Source organism: Aphanomyces invadans, assembly GCF_000520115.1.
Source record: "Aphanomyces invadans strain NJM9701 unplaced genomic scaffold supercont1.1, whole genome shotgun sequence".
In the NCBI taxonomy this organism is placed as follows: domain Eukaryota; phylum Oomycota; class Saprolegniomycetes; order Saprolegniales; family Verrucalvaceae; genus Aphanomyces; species Aphanomyces invadans.
This window is the reverse complement of record NW_008580146.1, coordinates 2,099,662-2,121,383: the sequence shown is the minus strand read 5'-3', so window position 1 is coordinate 2,121,383 and position 21,722 is coordinate 2,099,662. Positions and strand designations below refer to the sequence as shown.

General features: G+C 57.6%; 3 protein-coding genes across 5 annotated transcripts; 2 read left to right on the top strand and 1 right to left on the bottom strand.

Annotated features, from left to right (window-relative positions):
* Positions 1-18: 18 nt before the first annotated feature.
* H310_00661 (hypothetical protein) lies at positions 19-11,475 on the bottom strand. Of its 3 annotated transcripts, XM_008863524.1 has the most exons (25): positions 10,973-11,475; positions 10,822-10,920; positions 10,613-10,780; positions 10,326-10,563; positions 10,097-10,263; positions 9,901-10,029; positions 9,012-9,833; positions 8,835-8,953; positions 8,298-8,775; positions 8,046-8,243; positions 7,892-7,991; positions 6,744-7,832; positions 6,239-6,666; positions 5,682-6,191; positions 5,197-5,635; positions 5,008-5,149; positions 4,801-4,956; positions 4,542-4,755; positions 4,016-4,486; positions 3,367-3,966; positions 3,187-3,303; positions 2,782-3,139; positions 1,973-2,708; positions 1,720-1,930; positions 19-1,633 (listed from the first exon to the last, which is right to left on the bottom strand). In XM_008863524.1, exons 1-25 carry the CDS (start codon positions 11,411-11,413, stop codon positions 1,598-1,600), a joined length of 8,466 nt encoding a protein of 2,821 aa, XP_008861746.1. In that variant the 5' UTR covers positions 11,414-11,475; the 3' UTR covers positions 19-1,597. The 3 variants fall into 3 exon arrangements, with proteins under 3 accessions (XP_008861746.1, XP_008861747.1, XP_008861748.1); XM_008863525.1 differs by having other exon boundaries at positions 1,973-3,139; XM_008863526.1 differs by lacking the exons at positions 19-1,633; positions 1,720-1,930; positions 1,973-2,708; positions 2,782-3,139 and having other exon boundaries at positions 3,140-3,303.
* Positions 25-1,808, top strand: H310_00662 (hypothetical protein). The gene has a single exon (XM_008863527.1). It carries the CDS (start codon positions 41-43, stop codon positions 1,481-1,483), a length of 1,443 nt encoding a protein of 480 aa, XP_008861749.1. The 5' UTR covers positions 25-40; the 3' UTR covers positions 1,484-1,808.
* A 224-nt stretch (positions 11,476-11,699) lies between the features above and the next one.
* H310_00660 (hypothetical protein) lies at positions 11,700-21,550 on the top strand. The gene is made up of 24 exons (XM_008863523.1): positions 11,700-12,153; positions 12,204-12,302; positions 12,351-12,491; positions 12,546-12,798; positions 12,866-13,023; positions 13,073-13,192; positions 13,235-13,930; positions 13,975-14,087; positions 14,142-14,515; positions 14,573-14,635; positions 14,698-15,008; positions 15,061-15,264; positions 15,313-16,540; positions 16,624-17,576; positions 17,630-17,954; positions 17,998-18,139; positions 18,213-18,371; positions 18,421-18,655; positions 18,697-19,197; positions 19,253-19,810; positions 19,861-20,266; positions 20,313-21,045; positions 21,097-21,310; positions 21,384-21,550. The coding sequence occupies exons 1-24, from the start codon at positions 12,070-12,072 to the stop codon at positions 21,450-21,452; spliced, it is 8,139 nt and encodes a 2,712-aa protein (XP_008861745.1). The 5' UTR covers positions 11,700-12,069; the 3' UTR covers positions 21,453-21,550.
* Positions 21,551-21,722: the final 172 nt, after the last annotated feature.

Sequence of the window (21,722 nt, the reverse complement as noted above, 5' to 3'; positions counted from 1 at the left end):
CATTCATCCGGAGCCTTTTTCACACCGCGGCAGAAAAGCCATGAACCGTCTCCTGCAGTCATTCGTGGCATATGACGCGTCCGGCAGCCAGCAACCCCCGCGGTCGAGCGACGGCGCAGCGCCGTACCCTCGTGTGCATTATAACAACTCCGGGAACTATGGATCTCCGCCTCCGTCGCTACCGACGAATGACGACCAGTACGAAACGTTGGACTTGGACTCGATAGGCTCTGGGCAACAGCACGTACATCCCCAGTACCCGTTGTCTGGTCCGCGCTCTGGAAGTCGCGGCGTTGGGTATGCTCGGCAGCAAGAGAATGGACCTTTCGCGGCGCAATTCTCTCAACAGCCTCCGCCATCGCAGCAACAATTTGCGTCGTCGACGAATTCGGTCTTTGACCAATCCGGCTACCACCACCAAGCCACGTTCATATCTCAGTCCAGTACGCCGTATCACCCGTCGGGAGGTCATCACTTGCGCGACCACACACGTCAAGCATCCCCTCCTGCTTTCCCCCCAGAGGCCAACTCGTTCTTTTCGCAAGACGTCCATGATGTCCGAGCCCCGCTTTCGTCGTCGTCGTCTTCCGCATCACATTCCTTCTTCGCGGACCAAACTGCTATCCTGTCTTCTGCCTCGGACTTGTTTGGTTCCAGCGACCAAGCCGACGACTTCTTGTCCGCCTCGTATGCGCCACAAGACGGCGCCACCTCCAGTGAACATCACCCAACCCCGGCCTTTCACTACAACACGGCATCAGGGATATCTGACGCAGGTGAATTGTTTGGCGTAGGTCTTTCGTCCTTCGACGCTGTGCACACGCCTCTCGCGCACGAAGTAAATGTACCAGCTCCACCAACGGACTCGTCCCTCGAGTGTCCGCCTTCGGCCGCCGACTTGTTTGGGTCCCCACCTCGCCCCACCACCACTCACTTGGCCAAGACATCTCCTCCACCTTCCCCTGTCCGCCACGCATCTGAACACGTTCAAGCAGCGTTTAGTGTGATGCAGCTCAACCCACTTGATGTAAACACTCCATCTCCCTCAATGCAAGCCACGACGGAATGGTCTGCGCCCTCGTCGCCGGTCGTTTGTCCTGTCGCGCCGGCGCAAACTAATCCTCCATCGTCGCCAAAGCATCAACTTGAGAGCAAACCCACACTGCATTCCCTACCGCTGTCGCCATCCAAGCCGGCTCAACCGTCTCCCACTCGACCTTCCTCGTCCCGCCCCGATGTGCTAGAGCCGAAGTATGTAGAGGATGCCTCGCTTTCCACGACACCGCATTCGCTGGCACCCTCGACGACTTCCATGGACCACACGAAGCAACTGATGCTGCAGTACAAACAAATGGCCGAGCGACTCGAGACCGAGAAGAACGAGCTCCTCGACATCCTCGCCGCTCAAGCCGACCAGTTCTATGCCATGCAAGCATACATTGATCAACTCGTGGCGGAAAAAGCGGCAGTCGCGGCTCCGTAATATATCTCTCTCGGCCATCAACATTTTGCACACTAGACAACGCTGATCGACTCGAATGGCGCACGGAGGCAATCGCCGCGTTCTACACACATGCAACCGATGGCGTCAACAAGGCTACGGATCCAGCACCATCGACGACACTTGCTCCATCTACGAGTTGCCACCACTCGTGGATGAGACTTGATTGCCCGGGAACAGTCGACGCATCGCCACATCGGCGGCGTCTGCAAAGGTACCTGGGACGAGAGGGCTTTGAGCTGGCCCTTGATTTCTAGCAGGTCGTGCTCGGTGGACTGCTCGTTCGACTTGGCCAAGCACTTGGCCATGGATTGCGGGAACCATGACACGTCGTCTTTCTCGAGCAAGCATTTGACGTACGCTTCCGGTCCCGTGCACTCAATCAGCGACAGCGACTGCAAGTGCACGATAAAGTACAAGTAGTTCCACCTACGATGCGCATGACGCGACGGGGCAGTCGTGGGCACGTACATGTTGTGGTCCTCTGTGATGTGCTTTTCAAACCCGTTCGAGATGCCGAGCTGCATGTAATGGTTGTCAAACACGTCGCGGGGCAAGCCACAGACAAAGCACTGGTTCCGCTTCAAGTCCTCTCGCTCGTTGGTTTCGGTACGCAGGTCGCCAAAGGTATCGATCGTGATGCCAAAGATAATGTTGAGCAGCAGCACAATCACGAGCACAAAGAACGACAGGTCGTACAGAATACGCAGCCAGTACTCGGTGCGGACGTTGATGTTGGGGGGGTGGTTCAAGCCGGAGGTGAGGTAGTCGCCGATGCCGCCGCCCGAAATGAGCCCGCGGTGGACGACCGTGAGGAAGCAGTCCATGAGGGTCGAGCAGTACTCGATGTGCGTGTCATCGTCCGTCGAGTCGTTCGGGTTGAAGAAGAAGAGCAGCATCGTGTAAAAGTATATGACAAACAGGCCGAGGAGGCACGTGAGCGCGAGGGCGCGGCCAGGCTTGGTGACGGCGCGGACAACGTTTTGCAGCGACGGACTCATGATGACGAGGTCGAGGAGATGGTAGCCGTAGAAGATCGGGTGAACCATCGTGGCGCAGAACGCCGTGACGAGGTACACCGAGTAGAACGCAGTGATCTTGTCAAAGATGACGTCGTACACGAACGTGTAGAGGAGGCCGACCCACGAGCTGCTCTTTTCCAAGTACTCGCGAGTGTTGCGCACAAACGGGAGGAAGAGAACGAGGACTACGTTGGAGACAGCGAATGCCCATGAGTTCCAAGCGGGTTGTCCACGAGCATGCCACGACGGAGTACGTACACGGGACCCAGTTGGGGAAGTCTGGGAACGCCTGGAGCAGCGTGAACTGCAGCAGGTACATGAGGAAGATCATCTTCATGAACGGGAGGTACGATCGAACAAAGTGCACGCTATTCTTGGCCAGCTGAACGATCGATTTTTTTCCCCACTTGACGCCGTTTTTGACCTGCCCCGTCATGTTTTCGAGCTGCATGGCGTTCTTGAGGTCGATCGTTTGGATCGCAGCCTTGATGTCGAACTCGCTGTTGTCCTGCTTCATGTACGTCTTCTTGAGCTTGTACGTGTCCATGGAATTCTTGAGCATCGCGTTGAGCCGTGCGCGAAAGATGAGCGGGCCGCTGATCACGACCATAAATACCTACGACGTCGATGTCAGCGACGAAGAACGACGTGTTGGGCTCGTACGAGCACGAGCGTCGAGAGGCAGATCTGCGCCACGCCGAAATACATCATGGGCTCTTGGAGGCTCGATGGATGGATGAAGAATTCGAGGCTCTCTTCCTCGTGGCGCATGGACACGAGCTACATCAACACCGTCGTCAAGGCCAACGTGATCGCGAGACGTCGACGGACTGTGTGGCTTACCATGATCAAGTTCATGAAGATGGCCAGGAGGAAACTAATGTTTTTGAAATGCGGGATGTACGGCCGCACCATGTTGTACAGGAAAAAGTTGCTCAAGTTCTCGATGTGCTGCATCTCTTCGTTGAAGCCGGACGCAGCGCTCGTAAACTGCTTGAGCCGCTCGGTCGATTTGTAGTCGAGGTCGTTGAGGAGCCGATTTTTCTTGGCCTTGAGGTACCGCAGCATGCGGCAATGCGATGCTTTTGGAAAATACACCTTGTCCAAGCGCGGCTCGCCGACGCCCCACCACAGCTCGATCGAGCAGTGCATGGCGTCGAAAAACGCATACACCTTGGCGTAGGTGGCGTCGCGCTTCCACATGTCGCGGGCACTGCGGTAGGCGGATTCACTGGCAAAGTCGCCGCGCTTTGGAGGTTTTGTCGTCGGGTCCGCCGGCGTTTTTGCGACCGGGGCAAAGCTTTCGTCCCCGGCGGCGCTCTTTGGCGGGAACACGCTCGTGGCAAGGGTGAAGAGGGCCACACCTTCCTGGAGGAACCGTTCGTCCCACGTCACGTCGCTCTTGTGCTGCTCCTTCTCGGCTTGGAATTGCTCGTGGATTTCCTGCATCATCGGTGGTCACGACCGCAGCCATGCCGCCAGACGCACGTACCACGAGTCGGTTCTTGATTGCTTTCATTTCCAACGTGCTGCGGAGGCGAACTTGTACTTGGTCGTTGGTGCGGCCCTCGAGTAGACTCACCATGGCTTTGACCGCGTTCGACTTGAGCGACTTGACCAAGTCCGCCGACGGCAACTCGTCACTCGCGTCGTCGTCTTCCGGCGGTCGCACGTTGATCTGGGCTTTGATGGTCTTTCGGAAGATCTCGACCATCACAGACCCCATGAGGAACTCTTGGTTCGGGCTGCAAGGTCCTTGCATCGTCTCGACGAGGAATTCCCAGCACTGGTTCAGCGACGCGCAGTCGGTCGCTGTCATGTTTTGGAGCTGGAGCTCGTCCTTGACTAGAATAGCCAAGTACGCCGTCACGGTCTGGAGGATGTTGACGCTGTTAGCATTGCCGACGTAGCTTTGGTCGAGCATCACGAGCTGCATGTTCAAGTAGTGGCCTTTGATCAAAAGCTAGAGCCCAACGCCGCAACGTCGTTCATGTCGGTCTCCCCAAGCGAGGACGTACCGCCAGAAACTTGACGAGGATGTCGCCAGATACGACGGACGTGGCCGAGTCGACCCCCAGGTCGTCGGCGGTCGACGCGGCATCCACCGGCGCAACCACGGCGCTGACAGGACCTCGGTTTTTCCGCGACTCTTTGATGTACTTGAAGCTACGACGGGTCTCCTTGACCTGCTCGATCGCGTGTTGGAGGATTTGATCGATTTGCAGAAACAAGCTGGGACCGACAGGATGAGATCGACTGACGTGAATTTGCACGTACCGCTCGTCTCCGTCCTTCATCGAGTTGTAAAAGATCGTCTGGACGGCCAAGTTGCCCCCATTCAGCATCTCGATGCCAAACTCGATCGCCTTGAGCATCAACGTCGACTTGGACCCGCCTGCAATCAAGTTGAGGACGAGTTTGGCCGCGCCGCATCTATCCATGCATTCCAGCATCAGTCGCCATGTTGCCGGTCGGACGCCCCACCCTGCCATGAACGACTGCGTATCTTGATACGTCACGCGGGCTTCTTCGATTTCGACTGTCTGCAGCTTCTTCTTTGCATCTTCGGACAAGTGCTTTGTCGAAATGAGCTGCAGCAGCGCCTCCATCGCATACACGACGCAGCCTACACCGCCATGTGAGACCGGCCAGGATGCGCCACCGGCTTCGTACTTGACGTCGGGTTATCTTGGATGAACTTGACGACGCGGCTGCAAAACAACGTGGGCGTGATCGTGTTGGCCCGGCCGTCGAGCGGATTTGCTTCGCCCCCCGGCGTCTTGCTCGTCAACGCTTCGACGCCTTCAATCGCTTGGACCAAGTCATGGAACTCCTTGAGGACACTCGCAGCAATGTCGGCACTTGCGACCATCGCGTACTTGAACTCGTCGAACTTTTGCGCTGGAATCAACGCGTCCGACGACGTGACGACCAACCGCGGCGCCGGGCGCTGCAGCGCGCCGATGCGAAGATCACGCGACTTGACTCGTTGGAGCGGCGACCGGCTGCGTCGGCTAGGCATCGGAGGCTTGGTTTCCGGCGGAGAAACAATTGTCAAACTCGGCTCGGCGGCGAGTTCGACGCCGAGGGCCAACGCGCAGTAGTTGCAAATCTGCACACATCCCACCATGACATGGGTTGCTTCGATCGACCCGTACCTCTGCGTGGCGCCACTCGAGCTTGGCTCGCTTCTTCAGCGACTTGATGTCGGCCTTGAGGGCGTCGTAGACATGCATGGCGGACTCGCCCAAGTCGGCCGCCGTCGGGTCGAACACGGCGCGGAAAAACGACGTGACAACGCACAACACGCCGTGGAAGATGTAGTCTTGCAAGAGCAAAAAGGACGCGTCATGAACGACGCCTTGAGCCGACACGAGGCCTGGCGACGCGTGCTTTTCATACGAGAGCGCATTGAACGTCGCGAGCTCTTTGGAACAGTGGAGCAGGACGTCCCAAACGGACGGCATGACGGCGAGCTGCGGGTCCACGTCGAGGTCGGTGTCGAAGAACACTTCGGACAAAAACTTGCACGCCACGATGCGCAAGCTGAGCGGCATCACGTCGTCGAGAAGGATGGTCAAGATCAAGTTGAGCGGGTACAGTTGTTGGCACTCGACCTCGGTCTTGAAGTTCTTGCCGTAGCACATGACGCTGAACGCTTCCAGGAGCTACACAACAACAACGTGATGGCTCGATCGCCATGCAACCGAACAACCTTTTCCACATACGCAAGGAGACCGGCTTGGTCGGGGGACTCGATGACGTGCAAGAGAGCAGTGTACCCCGCCGTCGTTCGAAGCGCTTCCGACCCGACCTCCATCTCGGGGGTAATGCCTTGACCAAACGGAAGCAGGAGCGAGTCGAATTGCGGGCTTGTGAAGATTGAAAACAAGTGCACCTGGTTCGCCTTGACGGGCGCTTCGTCGGGAATGATGTACCGCTTGAAAAACTCCATAATCGTCGCGATCGCGTTCGCGGACCCGGCCGACCGATGCTTGGAACGATCGGGGTCTCGCAAGTCGGTCACGTGGTTGTTGAGCAACTTCATGAACGCCCATATCGCTTGGTCTGGCACACACAAGCACAGGCTTCGGTTGTCGACAAACATCGCTATCAGCACATCGCCCATTCCTTCCACGTCGTCTAGCCACGAGAAACGGGTCCGGGGTGAGTGAGACCGCAACGGCGTCGTGAGAACGGCGGCGGCAGGTTGGACGTACCAAAGCAGTCGATGAGCTCGGGGAGGAAGTTGAACATGGCCTTTTGACTCGCGGGGTTTTTGGTCATCAGCGCCTTGAAGAATGCGCAGCACTCGTCCTTGACCGCTTGCAACTGCGGCGCGTACTTGGGATCGACGCCTTTCATCCGAATGAGCTTCATTGCGTGCTCGTGCAACAGGAGTTCGAGGAGAATCGCTTGCTTCTCCATGTTGGGTTGGAGCGAGTCGTCGTAGTGGACGCGATCGGCGCAGCACTCTTCAAGTTTGACGAGGATGTCTACAAGGAGCCGGCCAACGCCAAAGTACCCCAGGCGAACTTGATTTGCATCGCACAAATGTTCGCACAACAGCGGCGACTCGAACGCTTGAATGTAATGCTTGAACAGGGGGACGAGATATTCGAGCTCTTTCAGCACTTGCGAACTCGTCTTGGTGTTGGCAGCGATGGCAACGTTGGGCACGGCATTCCGCACGAGGATGCACCGCATGAGGCAGTTGAGGACTTGCTCACGACGCGTGTTGAGCTGCAGGAGAAGGGCCAGCGCCTCGTGAACCAGCGCGTCGTCGTCGTACATGATCAAGTCCATACAAATCGTCTCGAGTGGCGCCTTGGTCACGGCCCGCATATCCAACGGCGACTTGGCAAACAAGTTGTTAAAGTGGGTGATTCCCACCTTCCCAAGCTCGCCCGACTCGAGCACGAGCACGTCGACGACAGAATTGCTAAATTTGAAGTTGGATACGATGCTCCAGAGCTCAAAGTCGCGCCAAATGACGGTAATGTGACCCAGGATTTGGCAAATCTGGAGCTTGCACTTGGTGACGGCGTTGTGGAGCTTGTTGCAGCGGTACCGAGCCGTCGTGTCCTGGAGGAGCGCCGGATTGTCGGCCAAGACGACTGTATTGCGGCCGTCGAGGAGGCGAATGAGTGGCCCCGCGAGCCGCGTGTGCGAATCCAGGTCGGCATAGAACCCGCACCGGACAAGCCACATGACGATCTCCAGCAGTGACTGTAGCAACACATTGGCGTCCACGGTGCACAGGATGCTCTTTTCAAACGCCATCCGCGTGATGATTTCGTGGATAACTCCTACGCATGCCACAGAGGCCGTCCGTCAGTCGTCGCCATCTCCGTCAACACTCGCGTACCTTGGATGAACGCAAACTTGTCGGCAAACGGGTACGAAATGAACTCGTCGTCCGAGGTGAGGGCAGGATGGCCTGCTTTCAGATGAAAGTGGGCGAGCAACTACGATTGTGCATGCAAAAACGATTAACGCGACAACGGGGGGGATGGGCATACAGGATGCGCCTGCTTTTCCACGGCCGTGACGTCGTCGAACGCGTACACAGTCTTGGGGACGAGCATAGGCTCATGGGGGAACCGGTTGAGCCAACACAATTGCAAGATGGTCGCAAACGATGTGCGAATCGTGTACGGCAGGTTTTGGTTCGATATCGCACTCAAGAGCATGTTGTAGCTAAATTGTTTGCTCAAGACCTGCAACACACAATGGGTCAGTTCGGACGCGTCACGGCCGCGGGGACAAAGGACCTCGATGGCCGAGATGCAGCCCCCACGCAGGAGCTCGGCAAACAGTCCGAGCTGGAGCTTGTAGTAGTTGGCCAGCACTTTGAGTCGCTCAAACATTTCGACCTTCTCGGGGTCCTTGGAGATCATGTGGTACTGGTCTGCCCACGGTTTGTTGTTAAAGACAAGGGGAAACATGTCCTTGGGCTGAAGGGCCCACGTCACGTGCTCGAGGAGAACCCACTCCCGAGGCTGGGGCTCGTGACACAGGTGCTTGTCGTATTGAATCAAGTCGTCGGATACGACGGCATCGACAATCGGGGCAAGTTGGAGCTCGTCTGCTTCGAAGTAGAGCCCAGGGGCGCCCATGAACCAGTTGGCACAGCTCCTCCAGCTAATCGCGACGTTCACCATGCCCTTGTTTAGCATCGAATAGCCCATGGGATGACCGTCGTGGGAAAAACTGCTCGACCCGCTAGGGGCTGCCAGCACAAAGTCCTTGCTACAACAAGTTGTCCAGCCAAAGTTAGGTCGAGTGGTTCGGCGTGCTTCTTGCCGTACATGATGGCAGGCACGGCGCGGACAGGCGTCGGACACTCGCACGACTCGATCAAGATGTTGCTCCGCGTGTCGTGCATGTCTGGGTCGTCGTTCAAGCTGTACAGCGCTCGCACGATGAGCTACGACATGAACGATCGTTCCCCGTGCTGCACACCGACGAGAAGTTGGCGATCTTACCTCTTGGTTTCTCGGTATGTTGTGGCCATGATGCGAGCATATCGTGGAGAGAAACTGGAGGATCCCCGATGCTTTGACGCCTTTGGCGTGGATGCTGCGGCAGCTCGACTTGATCAGCGCCAGATCGACCTTGCGTTCGAGGAGGTCGCGGTTGTTGAGAAAGAGGCTCCGGTACACCGATTTGGAACCGGTTTCCGATCCAATGTTGTCGAGGGTTTCGTCCATGTAGGTCATGGTGTCCTGCGGTGCCGTGGAGCGTGCCATGGTCAAGTCGCCGGCGTCAGCCGGAGCGTCCTCGCGGCCAAAGTACTGTGCAGCGGACCGCGTAGCAATGTAGTTTTTGTTGACAATGTTGTCTTGGACAGCGCACACAAGCGCCTTGTTCGAGAGGCGGTGGATGCGGTGGAGGACCTTGTACTTGGGGTCGGCCGCGAGCGTTGGCAGCGTCACGCTGTGGTGGCGGATGCCTCGTAAGACTTGGTACAACACGTCGATCAGTTTGATTTCGCGTGCTTTGTCCTGGCGGGTCGTCACAGGCGTTCCTTCAAAATAGACTGGGTCGTCGTTCGGGATGTTCGTCGTGTCATCGCCGGGGCCGTTGTCCCTGCCGCTCTCCCCCGCATCTTGCCGCGTGATCAAGAATGTCACGAGGAGCTTGAGTGCCATCAGTTTCTCGTGCATGTGCTCGTGCGTAATGCGAATGTTGTCGCGCAATGCGATGGCCAAATCCACTTCGTACCGCCGGAGGTGGTGTATCGCGCTCCGGAGAAACGACGCTTCGTGCGTCTCTGCGTCCGACACCGCAACAAACCGAAAGCAATCCTATACCGATGCGTCGTCATGACGTAGTTTTGTCGGACGACGACTTGTCCGCCCCAATGCTTTCTACCTGGTCGAGTTGCTGCGTCGTGGCGGTGAGAATCAAACTCGTGAGGAGGTGGGCTGTATGTGAGCTCTTGGCAGGTTTTGGTTTGCTCGGGTTGTGCAGGCGGTAGACGACTCCATCGTCATGTCGGCTCTGATCGATCCCCCGTGAGTGCCGCATTGGATGGAAGGGATCGTGAGTCGTGCAGACCATGCATTACCTCGATGCGGCATGCCAGTTGCGCGGCATTTGTCATTGCTCCGGTCGACGATGGGGTTAAACGAAAGCAAGCCCTGTCACCGGTGGCTTGGTCAGACGTCGCGCTCGTCAAAGCCACTTGGGAAGCGTCGCCGGGCGTGTACTGAGGGCCCAGCGCGAGATACCTGCCTACGGAACCAGACGAGAACAACTCGCGTTACCAGCAAGTATTTCAACGCAGCGCGAAGCACCTGTCGCCAAGTGCCGCAATCGATACCGATCATCCCAGTCGGTCACACAGCCCCCTTCGAGGGGGTTCGCCTTTTCCAGTACAAACAGCGACTTGAGTGTAAAGTTGTCGGGGGCGTTGAATGTCGTGGATGGTCGGATGGGCCGCAGATACGGTGGCTTCGTGGCTGCATGGGGGTTTGCCGACATCGTGATGTAGCCTTGCCCTTCCAAGTGGAAGATGCGGTAAAATTTGCCCGCCTACATAGAACGCCCGATGAGCAGAAAGGTCGAGTGCATTGGAACCGACATGAAGCGACCGGCCCGCGTCGGCCATGGCAGCGGCATACTTGATCACTTTCACAATCGTTTCTTTCGCGTTCATGTTTATTTCCTTCCGCATAAGCTCGTCGCGGGGGAACGACCGCTGGCTCAAGTGGAGAAAGTGCTTCGTGTACTTGGCTCGCGACAGACACACCTATCCTGGAGGTTCATGCGGAGAGGGGCTAGATGCCGTACCGCGTCGTTAAACTCGACCGAGCTCCCGACCGACCGAGTTTTGTATCGCGGCAGGAAGGTAAACCAGCACTTAGTGGATCCCTCCGCTTGCAGCGTGAGCTACGCGACAACGCATGAGCGTAAAGTAGAATGGTAGCACATGGGTCATCACCTTCATGCACGTTTTGTCAACGTCTGCTAGCGTCTTCACGCGCGATGTGAGGAACTTTCCCGACTGCACGTGCTGTAGTTGAATCGTTTGACCGTACAACACGACTTGGCCATCTTCGTCGGTGCGGCGACACACGGTCGCGTTCAGGTCGCTTTCAACCTTGGCTTGCTGGGCCATGAGGATGTACTTGTCGCTTCCTTCCGCGAACTGTGCCTTGACGCGCAACAGCGCTTTGTGCGCTTCGTAACTTAGCTTGGGAAGGACTTTGAAGAGGCACCCCTCGAGTTGCTGCGCCGCGTCGTGGGTCGACATGCTGATGCACCCGAGGCGCTCGTCTACAAACCCGTCCGAGTGAACATTGCCTTCTCCGTCAATCTTCAAGTAGATTGTGTCTCCTTCGTAGAGCGCATTGGGCTCTCGGCGCCGCTGGGCTCGCTCCATTTGTAGCTGGTGGCGGAGTGGGCGATCTTGAAACGGCGCGGGCGTCCTTTCGAACCGACTCGTATTGCACAACCATACTAGCATGTCGTCGTGTGAACGGTCACGCTGCGGAAGATTTATTAATCTATATTTTTTAATTGTATTTAGATTTTTCAGAAATTCGTCATAGCAAAATGGGTACATAAAAACCAAATACAAATATCAGTTCCTTCTCGAAGCAGTAATGGGAGACGACGACCAATCTCCATGATATCCTGGCGTTAGACGTAGTTTCGGTTTCGGAGACCACTTGGACCCAACCACCTCGAAGGATGGCGGTGCGGCGCGATCCGCATGTTGTGTACGAAGGAGACATCATTTACCTCTCCATCCACGGCGAAGGAACGATACACTCAGACGGCTTTGTGGACGAAGAGCTGACTGTGTCTTGCAACTCGACCGACGCCACGAACTAAAACGTCGAGGGATGCTTGTTCAAGATCCTGCCCAAGTTGTCGTACGACGCGCACAAGACCCTCAGTCATGCAACCGCCATTGCTGGTACCGAAAAGCATGCGCTGCTTGCCCAGCAGGCAAAAGTCGAAGCGGAGTCTAACGATAACGTCGTCACCCGCATCCCGGCCGGCGCCGGCCAACCCATCCTGTTTGGTCAACCGATGCAGCTCCAACACGTCGTGTCAGGCAAGTTTCTGACCTCGCATTCGAAAGCACTCGCCCGCATGGACAAGTCGTGCATGAAGGTACAAGAAATATGATGATTAGACGAGGCTGAGCGCGGCCTTCCACACAGGTGTCGCTCCAAGCCGACGGGTCCTCCAAGAGCTGGTTCTCGTTCGTCCCGCGCTTTCGACACCGCGCCATCGGTCAACAAGTTCCCTTCAACGAGACGGTGATCAGTACTCATCTGTGCCGCATTCACGTCGTCGCCGCTACCTAGGTGTGCCTCGCCCGGTCCAAAAACCATTCCTTGTGTGTGCACTTGAGTCATGGCCAGCGAGAAATCAACATCCACCATAAAGCTTCAGATGTGCAAGTCGTGTCGTATGCTAGACAATTGTCTCGGCGCATGGGGCTGCAGGTTGGTACCCACAGGATCGTGTGGCTGTCGTGGCTCAGCACGGCGGGGTGGTAGGTTGGCAAAATCTACCGGCTATTCCACGTTGAAGGCAAGGCATTCGTGACGCTGTCGGCATCACCGTCGATCGCACAGTCCAACGACCCGAAACCTCCCTACTTTCGCCACATCTTGCCCGACACGGCATACTCGGACAACTCCAACATGACCGTCAAGTCGATGTTTGTGTTGGAGCGGCAAGACAATTCCATGGAAGGCGGCGCCTTGGTCGACGTGACCGTCCCCGTTCGCTTCCGCCACGTCATCACGGGTATGCTCGCTACCGTCTCCACATCCTGGGAAGCGGCACGACTGCACCGTGGTTGTCGCTCCTGTAGGGCGGTACTTGGCGGTGGCGTCCGAGGATCATGAGATTCGTGACGCGGATGGCAAAAGCTTCTCGATCCGAGCGGTGTCGAGCGCGTCGCAGGCCGACGCGGCGGCCTTTCATCTGACTCCGTCCGGCGGCGACAACAGAGTAGTATATCGCATCGAGGTACCCATTCTCCATGGACCATTCGCACCAAGCTGACGATCTTTCCAAGATGCGCACTGTCGACCAGCGCACGTACCGGCTACACGACCCCAACCTCCCAAAAAGCAACCGGAGCGGGAAACCGACGGCCAGCACACGCATCGTCGCAACCACCGCTCTGAGCGACCACGTATGCGCCGTATCACATGTGCTCGCTTTGACACAGGTCTAGGATGTTTTTCATCTCGTCGAGGTGTCTGACGACGACGTGTACGACACAAACTTGCTGCTGAGCGTGACGGCACACCTTCGCACGCACTACAACCTCCAGGACGCCCTCGACCGCAACGTCCGGCTCAGCTTCGAGTCGATGAAAGTGCCGTTGACGGCGCTGAATCTGCTCTTGGCGTTCTTTGGCTCGAGCGAAGGCACGTTGGTTCGTGCCCACAGCGTTCACGCGCACCGACAACACAAAGCGAGACAAGTCAAGTTGATTGACACGCTGTTTGACATGCTGCGTGTTGTCCCGGCGAACCACTTGGACATGGCCAAGCTGGCAGCCCACCCGCAGCACCGCGTGATCCATCGCATCCACAAGCTCATCAACCTTGTCCTCGTCGGCCTGCTACATGACAACGTGGCCAACAAGCACTACATTACAACCAGATCGGACCGGTCCGTCGCCAACTCGTCGACAACATACTTGGACGAAATTATGCATGCGATCGGGACCGAGACGGGGGCGAAGCGAGTGTACTGCAGCGCGTTTCATAACCACCCCGAGCTGCTTGAGAACCGGGTTGACGCCCGACTTGTCGGCGCAGCGTTCCAGCGCTTGGGCGATAAGGGCGTGCGGGCCATGGGCATGCTTGAGTTCTTGGCAACAACGTGCTCGTGCAATGGTCATCCTCTCGCGACGAACCAAGAGGTAGTCACGTTTGCATTGCAGCGACGTTGACCACCCGTTCGTAGTTGATCGCACTAGCGCTGTACAGCGTCAACCCTGAATTTCCCCGGGCACGGCACCACTTTGTCATCGAAGTGGCGCCGTGCTCTGCTCCAGATCGTCGCATCACCAACACCGTGTACGGCACATCACCAAGGTATTCTCTTGGGGCTTACTCGCGTCTTCTCTGCAGGAAATCCATGGCACTGACGATCCCGCACTGCATGGCAACGAAAGGAATTCAGTGGCGGCCCCCCGGCCACGAAATGATGGACCTGGGGCCGGAGAATGTCGTGATCTCGTGGACGTGTAGCCGTTCATGGCAGCCAGGATCGACGGGGCTGTACTACACACCGGAAGCGCTAGGATTGCCGTGTGTTGACACTGCAGTCGTTCCGGACGACTTCGCACACTATCGGCAATCCTTATCACCGCAGGAGCTTGCCGACACGGACGTGGCCCCCGATACTGCGCTGCCATCGATCTTCGACGTGTTTGCACTGAAAGCCTTGACAGAATCGACGGCGCCTCACGGTTCGGCTGAGCCCACCAAGGCTCGTACACTGGGTAGGAGTGAGCGCATGGAGTGCAGCTGAGTCGTCACTTTGTGTTACAAAAATGTAGATGTTGCAAAACCACCGGTGGCGCTTGCTGCTGCCGGTGAAGCTCCGCGTTCGCGGCCCGCCGGTACGAGGAATGGATCTCACGCCGATGTCTTGTCTGGCCTGTCATAACGCAATCGTGAACAGGCGTGATGGAGCCAAGTGGGGGTGTCGACGACGGTGCAGGGGCGGCCAAGTCGTCGAGGACAGCCCCTTCGAACGAAGGAGGCCCCAAATGGGTCTTGCTGGAGCATGTTACGTGGACACTGGAACCTGAAACCATGTACGCGCGCGTGTTCAACGACGGCAAGGCCGTGGTGTGGCAGGACTTGGAAGCTACCTTGGCTCGGTCCACTCGTGAACACTTTGGTCGTCTGCATGACCTGGCGCAGTACTTTCGACTGCAGCTCCACCTGCTCGTGGAGCTTGTTCGCGACGGGGCGGCGTCTGCGATTCAGGTGATACGGGAGAAAGTGTGGATGGGCAGGTCGTCTAACAACGTGGTCGTAGGTGGTCAAGCGTCAATTCCGGTACTCGATGCTGCTGGCGGCTATCTCGAATGACCGACTTCCCCACTGCATTCGCACCGAGTTTGCTCTTCTCGTCCTCCACTGCTACGTCGATGTGTTTCCGCACGAACCGGTAGCGACGACGAGTCGCGTCTTCGTCTACGAAGACATTCCAAAGATCGTGCGTCGCAAGGCAACCGCGATGGTACTTGTGGTCCGCCACCCGCGCCGGAGCTAACTCGACGATACGTAGACATGCACGTCGTTCGGCCTTGACGCCGGCCACCCCGCCGTCGCGATCGGGCTTGCCAACCACGATGATTTCCTCTCGTATCCCCACCCCAACAAGTTTGCCGTGCTGCAAGCCGTGCTCTTTTCGATCGTCGCGACGTTTTCCGCGACCCCCGTGCGGAACTTGACCGTTGCGTCCACGGCGTTTCTCCGTGCAGTGCTGCGCATTCTCCACGACCTTCTTCGCTTTGGCTTTTACGCCGATGTCGGCGACCAGACGCGGCTCGTTGGGCTGCTCTTGTGCCTCCTGGACGGCCGCAACACCGGCGCCGTCCACGATGACAACCGGTATCGCCGCAATCCGCTCAACAACGCCATGACAGCGACCAAGTCGCAGATTTGCCACATCTTGTCCACACTGCACGAGATGTGGCGCGACGTCGACGTGGCGCGGGTCATGGCGTTTTTTCGGCACGTGTATCTGCATCCGACGTCGAGGTGGGCGGCGGCGCTCCACAAGAAGCGGCACGGCGTCGTGCGAACCGCGAACGTCGTCCAAGTCCTCGCCGACTCGTCGGTCGACCTGTTGACCGTGTCCAAAGGAACGCTGGACTTTATCTGCGTCGACTTGATCATGTACGACGATAAGGTGCTTGTCCACGACGCCATGCACCTCATGATTCAAGCCAACACGCGCCGCGAACAAGTCCTGAAAGCCGTCATGGATTGCCTTCTCGTGTTCAGCACGCCGCCGCGCGCGATCGTTGGCGGTCTCAAGGCGTCGCCCAGCTATCACGTGTTCAAAGAGGTCACAGTCATGCTGCCGACGCTCAAATACAACGTCAGTCTGGCGCAGAGCCCCGCCATGGCGCACGATTTGGGCGCTGTCCTCACAGCGCTGCAAGCGATGCTGGTCAAGTTGGCCGACTGCTGTGTGGACTCTGTCTCGGGGGGGATGTCGGTGCCTGTGGGGGGACGGCGCCGGTCGAGTTTCTGGGGCATGGTCGCCCCCGTCTCGGCCACGCAGCACAAGTTTCCCAACCTCGACAAGCAACGCGTTGTCCTGCACCTTCACGTGCACACGCATGTGATACCGTTGCTCCAACTGCCTGCGCACGCACCCAACGTCGCCGAGAAATTGGTGGCGGTCAAGGCTGCAGTGTGCGAGTTCCTCACTCGCCTCGTGCAGAACCATCCTGCTGGTCAACACGACATCTTCGAGCACTTGCCAGCGCTATGGCCCCGGTTTGGTACGTGAATTCCAGTTGTCTACGGCGCGTGGTGCCCAGCAGTGTCGAGAGTCCGTGCCCCGCTCACGGTGCGATGGATGTAGATGACATTTGTGGCATGGGCGACGTCGTCATTGCCGTGCTCATGAACAACGCGGCGCTGTGCAAGAACCTGCCCGAGCAGGCCGTTTGGAACATTGTCAAGATCTTGGACAGCCACTGCCGCCGCCTGCATCCGTGTGAATCCGCGGCCAGCGGGTGTGGTTCCTTGTCTGGCTGCCCCTCCACGGAAGCGGCATCCTTCCAAGTGATCTGCCAGATATTCGACTTTTTGATGGTGTACATTGCACCGAACGAGATGCCGTCGGTGGCCAACCAACGGCTATGGCTGGACATTTTTACGCATGCGCAATTCACGCACACGATTCCGCCGTTTGCAGCGGGAATCGATGCCAACATGGACGTGCTGTCGGACGCGATTGTCGAGTCGCCAGGGTATTGCGCGCTTGTCGAAGCAGTGCACGCGCCACCAGACAAGCAACACCGCCTCCACTACTTCCAAAAGGTGCTCGTCTTGATGGGCCTTGCGTGCCGCGGCCGAAACGTGCCATGCGAGGTCAAGTGTCAGCAAACATTTCCGCTCAACTTGATCTTGACCGTCCTCCTCGACGCCAAAATGCCCATGGGCCTCAAGTACGTTGCAACTCGGTACTTGACGCTAGTGTTCCTCCACGCGGACGGGTATGCCGAGCTCACGTCGCTCCAGTCGCCGATGTGGCGCCTCCTCATGCAAAGCTCCAACACCATCTCGGACTTTGCCGCGAGCGAAAACAGTCGCTTCCTCTTCCGACCCGACGACGCGCGATTCCAAGATTTGTACTCTGAGTACGTTTACTATGGCCTCGTCGACGTCGTAACGTGCTTCTTTGCGCGCGTGTTTCGCCCGGCTGCCCACCACATCCACGTGGATGGACACATTACATCGATCCGAACGGCGCTCGCCACAGCCTTGGTGGCATTGTCCGAGCGATCGGCGACCGACCCGGCGCTCGCCAAGGCAAGGGTCGCCTTTCGCATGGTTGTACACTTGTGACGCCATTTTGTGAGTAGATGTGCCACAACTGCCGCGTCGCGGTTGGGCTGTCCGATGCGACGGGCAGCTCTGCCAAGCCTGCACCATTCGTCGCTCCCCGAGGAAACGTCGGTCGGCGAGACGGCGGCGGCAACCTCCACGTCCAAGCGAGTCAGTTCGACCAGTTCAAGCTTGAACTGGCCGTCGACGACGCGATCCAAGCTGCGGTCGCGCATGAATTCGACGCCATCATCCACCGATGGGCAGCGATTGATGTTGAGCGGCACAGCCACAGCGCCAACGTGACGCAGCGCCTCTTTTGCACGAAAATCATCGAGTTCATCGAAGCCAACCCGACGTCAGGTACGCGCGCCACCAATTTCGTGCCCGACGGCAACGTACGCAGGGTGCGTCGTCGATGCACTCAAGATCCTGCACGAACTCTGCGCCAAGCACCACATCTCGGACGACGCGAAGAAAACGATGGAGGAAGTTGAGATCGAGGAAGCCATGGACAAACACACGACGATGCAAACGTTCCTTGCCAGGTACGACCCCAACCGTGCCAGTGTGCCGTCCGTGTGCACAGGATCGAGCACGGTGTCATGGTGTCGGTCCTAGTTGCGGCGCCGCGCGAATGGTGGTGCATTTGATCGCAACAAGCAGTCACGCCGACGTCGTCCTGTATGCGATTCGTCTCGGGTCGGAGCTCCTCGTGGGCGGCAACGCGAACGTCCAGGCGCTGGTGATCGAGAGCCTCGTCGCCCGTCGAGACAACAAGTGCGTTAGAGGCTTCATCCGGTGCCTTCTCGATCTGACACCATCGCAGATTTTTCACTCAAGTTGACACGCTTCTGCGCCGGGAAATCGACCGCGTCAAGGAAGCCCGACGTTTGACCAAGTTCATGGGGGAAGTCCGGCCAGAGTTTCGGCGGCGAGGCTCTGATTTGACTGGGGTGCCGTTGTCCACTCGCCAGCCAATCCGACTGGTGAGCAAGGAACTAGCCGGCGGGGGAGGCAGCGACGACGGTGTGTCGGCTGACCTCGTGATCCAATTCCTCACGGTACGAGTGTGGAGGCCTGCGCCACTTGATTCCGGTGGTAGGAATGCGCCAAAGGTCACTTTCGACCGATGCAGACGGTCATGCTGCACCAAGGGTCGCTGGGTGGCCCGGTGTCGACGACGGTGCACGTAAACGTGTTGGCGTCAGTCGTGGCGTTCATGTCGATCTTGGTCAAGGACGAGCTCACGTTGACGAGTTTGGGTGTGGAAGATGGCGCGTCGCTGGTGCAGTGCTGGGCGTTTTTGGGTGTGTACATGCAAGGTCCGTGCCGCATGAACCAGGAGTACTTGCTTCAGTCGTCGTCCATGGTCGAACTGTTTCGGAAATCCCTCAAGGTGCACGTGAGTGTGCCGCAGACGGCGCAACGTACCACCCTCACCGACGACGGTGCCAACCTCGTCATCGAGAAATCCCTCAAGGCGCACGCGGCCAAGGCCATGGTGAGTGCGCTGGAAGGGCGCATGGCGTCGTTTGCAACGTCACCGGCCATCGCGAGGCTCCGCAGCGGCCTTGAACTTGGTGGAATCAAGCGGCGGCTCGTGGTACGTCGCCACCCGTTCTTTATGGATGGCCCGTTCGTTGATATTCATGACGCAGGAAATCCACGAGCAATTCCTCACCGAGAAAGATCGACATGTGGACGACTTGACATGGGACGAACGATTCCTCGAAGAAGGCGTGCACTTGTTCACGCTGGCCAAAGTCGTCTTTGGCGCTGCGTTTGCGTCGATCGCCGTCCCACCCGTCGTGAAGCGGGCCAAGTACGTGTCGGAGGACGCATTTGACGACGCCAAAGTCGCGTGGCAGCGCGTGATGCGGGATTACACAGCCCACACCTTCTTTGCGGCCATGCACCACTCGGTCGAGATCTGGTGGGGAGCCACGGTCGGGCTCGAAACAGTCTACTTTGCCCTGCCATCGCATTGCCGCATGCTGTCGTGCCTCGGGCCAAAGAAAGACCGGCTCCTCAATGAACTCAACTACAAGTCGAGCGACCGACTCAAGCAGTTTGTCAAGGCCACGGCAGCGTTCGACCAGGAAATGCAGCACATGGAGGTCCTGAGCACGTTCATGCTGTACAATCTCGTGCGCCCGTACATCCCGCATTTCAAAACCGCGAGCTTCTTCTTGGCCATGAGTATGAACATCATCATGGTAGTAGACCTTCCACACGACGATGTACGTCCTGACTTGTGCTTTCGTAGCTCGTGGCGGTGGCACGCGATGGCACCCGCTCGGCCTACAACATGGAGTCCGTGCCCCTCCTCAACGCACAGCAGTTTATGGGGTCGCTCCAAGTGTTCTTTTCGTTTTGCGTGCTCATGTTCATCTTGGTGATATCCGTCCCGCTCGTGTTTCGAAGCCGGTGGAACGTCCGAACCAAGCAAGCCATGCTCGAGTACAAAGAGCATCGCGCGCGGCGCTCGCTCGACACTCTCCTGGACCTCGACGACATCAAGATGCAAGTCGAAGCACGCGTGGAGCAGTCCCGCGTATGGTGGGCCCACCTGCACGCGTCGTACGGGACGTTTGGCAAGCTCATTTGCCTTGTCCTCCTGCTCCAATTTACGCTCATGCAAGCCGCGCCAGATCTCCCGTGGTGGCTTCCTGGTGCGTCGATTCCGTTGGATGCCATGGCTGACGTGGTGTCGTGTAGTGGTGCTCCTCATGCTTCCATTCATTCAAAGCACACGCGTGTACGTGGACAAGAGCAGCGGGTACGGCGCATTCGTCTTTACGGCCCTGTACGACCTCGTCCTCGACAAGTACTCGGCATTCTACTTCGTCTACTTTGCCATCTCAGTCGGTGGGTTGTACCTGCACCCCGTCGTCTACGTGCTGCACCTCTTCGACGTTGTCATGATGAGCCCGACGCTGCAAAACGTCGTGGCATCCGTGACCAAGCCGGGCCGCGTCCTCCTGCTCACGACGTTGCTGGGCATGTGTGGCATCTACTTTTTTGCCATGCTTCTCTTCTTTCTCCTCCCGGCGGACGCTTTGGACGATGAACACCACGCGCCGTACTGCCAGACGCTCATCGACTGTTTTTCGCTGTGTGTCCACCGCGGCGTCCCGCACATTGGCGGCGTCGGGTACATCCTGTCCGATGGATTCCACAACCCGCCCAAGTTCCACGACCGCGCGCACTACTGGAGCCGCTTCGTGTACGACGTCGCGTTCTTTGCGTTTGCAGTGATCATGCTCAACATGATCTTTGGGATCACGGTCGACACGTTCAGCGATCTCCGCACGGACAGCGCGGAGCGGGCCGAACTCCGCATGAACCAGTGCTTTGTGTGTGGCCAAGCGCGCGCGGTGTTTGACCAGCACTACATTCAACGAGGGCTGCCCAATGGATTCAACAAGCACATTGACGAAGAGCACAACATGTACGACCCGCGCACCTGCATGCACGTGACGTTCAGATGATGCGGGTGTAGGTGGCACTACTTGTATTTCCTCGTCCACCTCAACTCGAAACAAGTCATTGAATGCAGCGGACCCGAAGCCTACGTGAAGACGTTGTTGTTGAAGGAGGACCTGTCGTGGTTCCCACAAGGAAAAGCAGCATGTTTAGATGCGACGAACACGCGGCAGTCCGTCAAGGACGACCTGGCGCAGATCAAGGCTCAGGTGCAAACGCTTGGCCAGCAGGTACGAAAGACGACTGCATGCACCACCAACGTCCCCTTCGTACCCCAACGTTTGACCTATATTCCATCGCTAGTCGGAAGTCATATCCAGTCTGTTCCACGGGAAGCGCGACAGGAAGGCCATCGCGACGCGGGCGGTGTGACCTCGAACGCCCAGTTCTCCCGACGACTTCTCGACGAAAAACGAGATACATTGATAGATTGATAAATATGTATTTTAATATATTCTTCCTGATAGCAATATTTGTCCGTTGCCGTACAGAACTTGATGTTGAGACTGGTCGAAACGCGTCGCAAAAACACGCATGCATTGGAAAATGCTGAAAAAAGCGTGTGGTTTTTGCTAAATTTTGACATTTTCTAGTGTTCTATTTTTGTAAGTTCGTAAAACCAGGGAAAAAACAGGCATACAT

Excerpts from the sequence above, each read along its gene's own strand:
- H310_00660 (XM_008863523.1), top strand. The coding sequence starts at position 12,070 with ATGCAGCTCCAACACGTCGTGTCAGGCAAGTTTCTGACCTCGCATTCG. Across the intron at positions 15,009-15,060 it reads GGGCGGCGTCTGCGATTCAG|GTGGTCAAGCGTCAATTCCG; the intron begins GTGATACGGGAG and ends ACGTGGTCGTAG. Across the intron at positions 20,267-20,312 it reads TCTCCCGTGGTGGCTTCCTG|TGGTGCTCCTCATGCTTCCA; the intron begins GTGCGTCGATTC and ends GGTGTCGTGTAG.
- H310_00661 (XM_008863524.1), bottom strand. The coding sequence starts at position 11,413 with ATGGAGCGAGCCCAGCGGCGCCGAGAGCCCAATGCGCTCTACGAAGGA. Across the intron at positions 8,954-9,011 it reads ACATACCGAGAAACCAAGAG|CTCATCGTGCGAGCGCTGTA; the intron begins GTAAGATCGCCA and ends TTCATGTCGTAG. Across the intron at positions 3,140-3,186 it reads GCCTCTCGACGCTCGTGCTC|GTATTTATGGTCGTGATCAG; the intron begins GTACGAGCCCAA and ends TCGACGTCGTAG.
- H310_00662 (XM_008863527.1), top strand. The coding sequence starts at position 41 with ATGAACCGTCTCCTGCAGTCATTCGTGGCATATGACGCGTCCGGCAGC.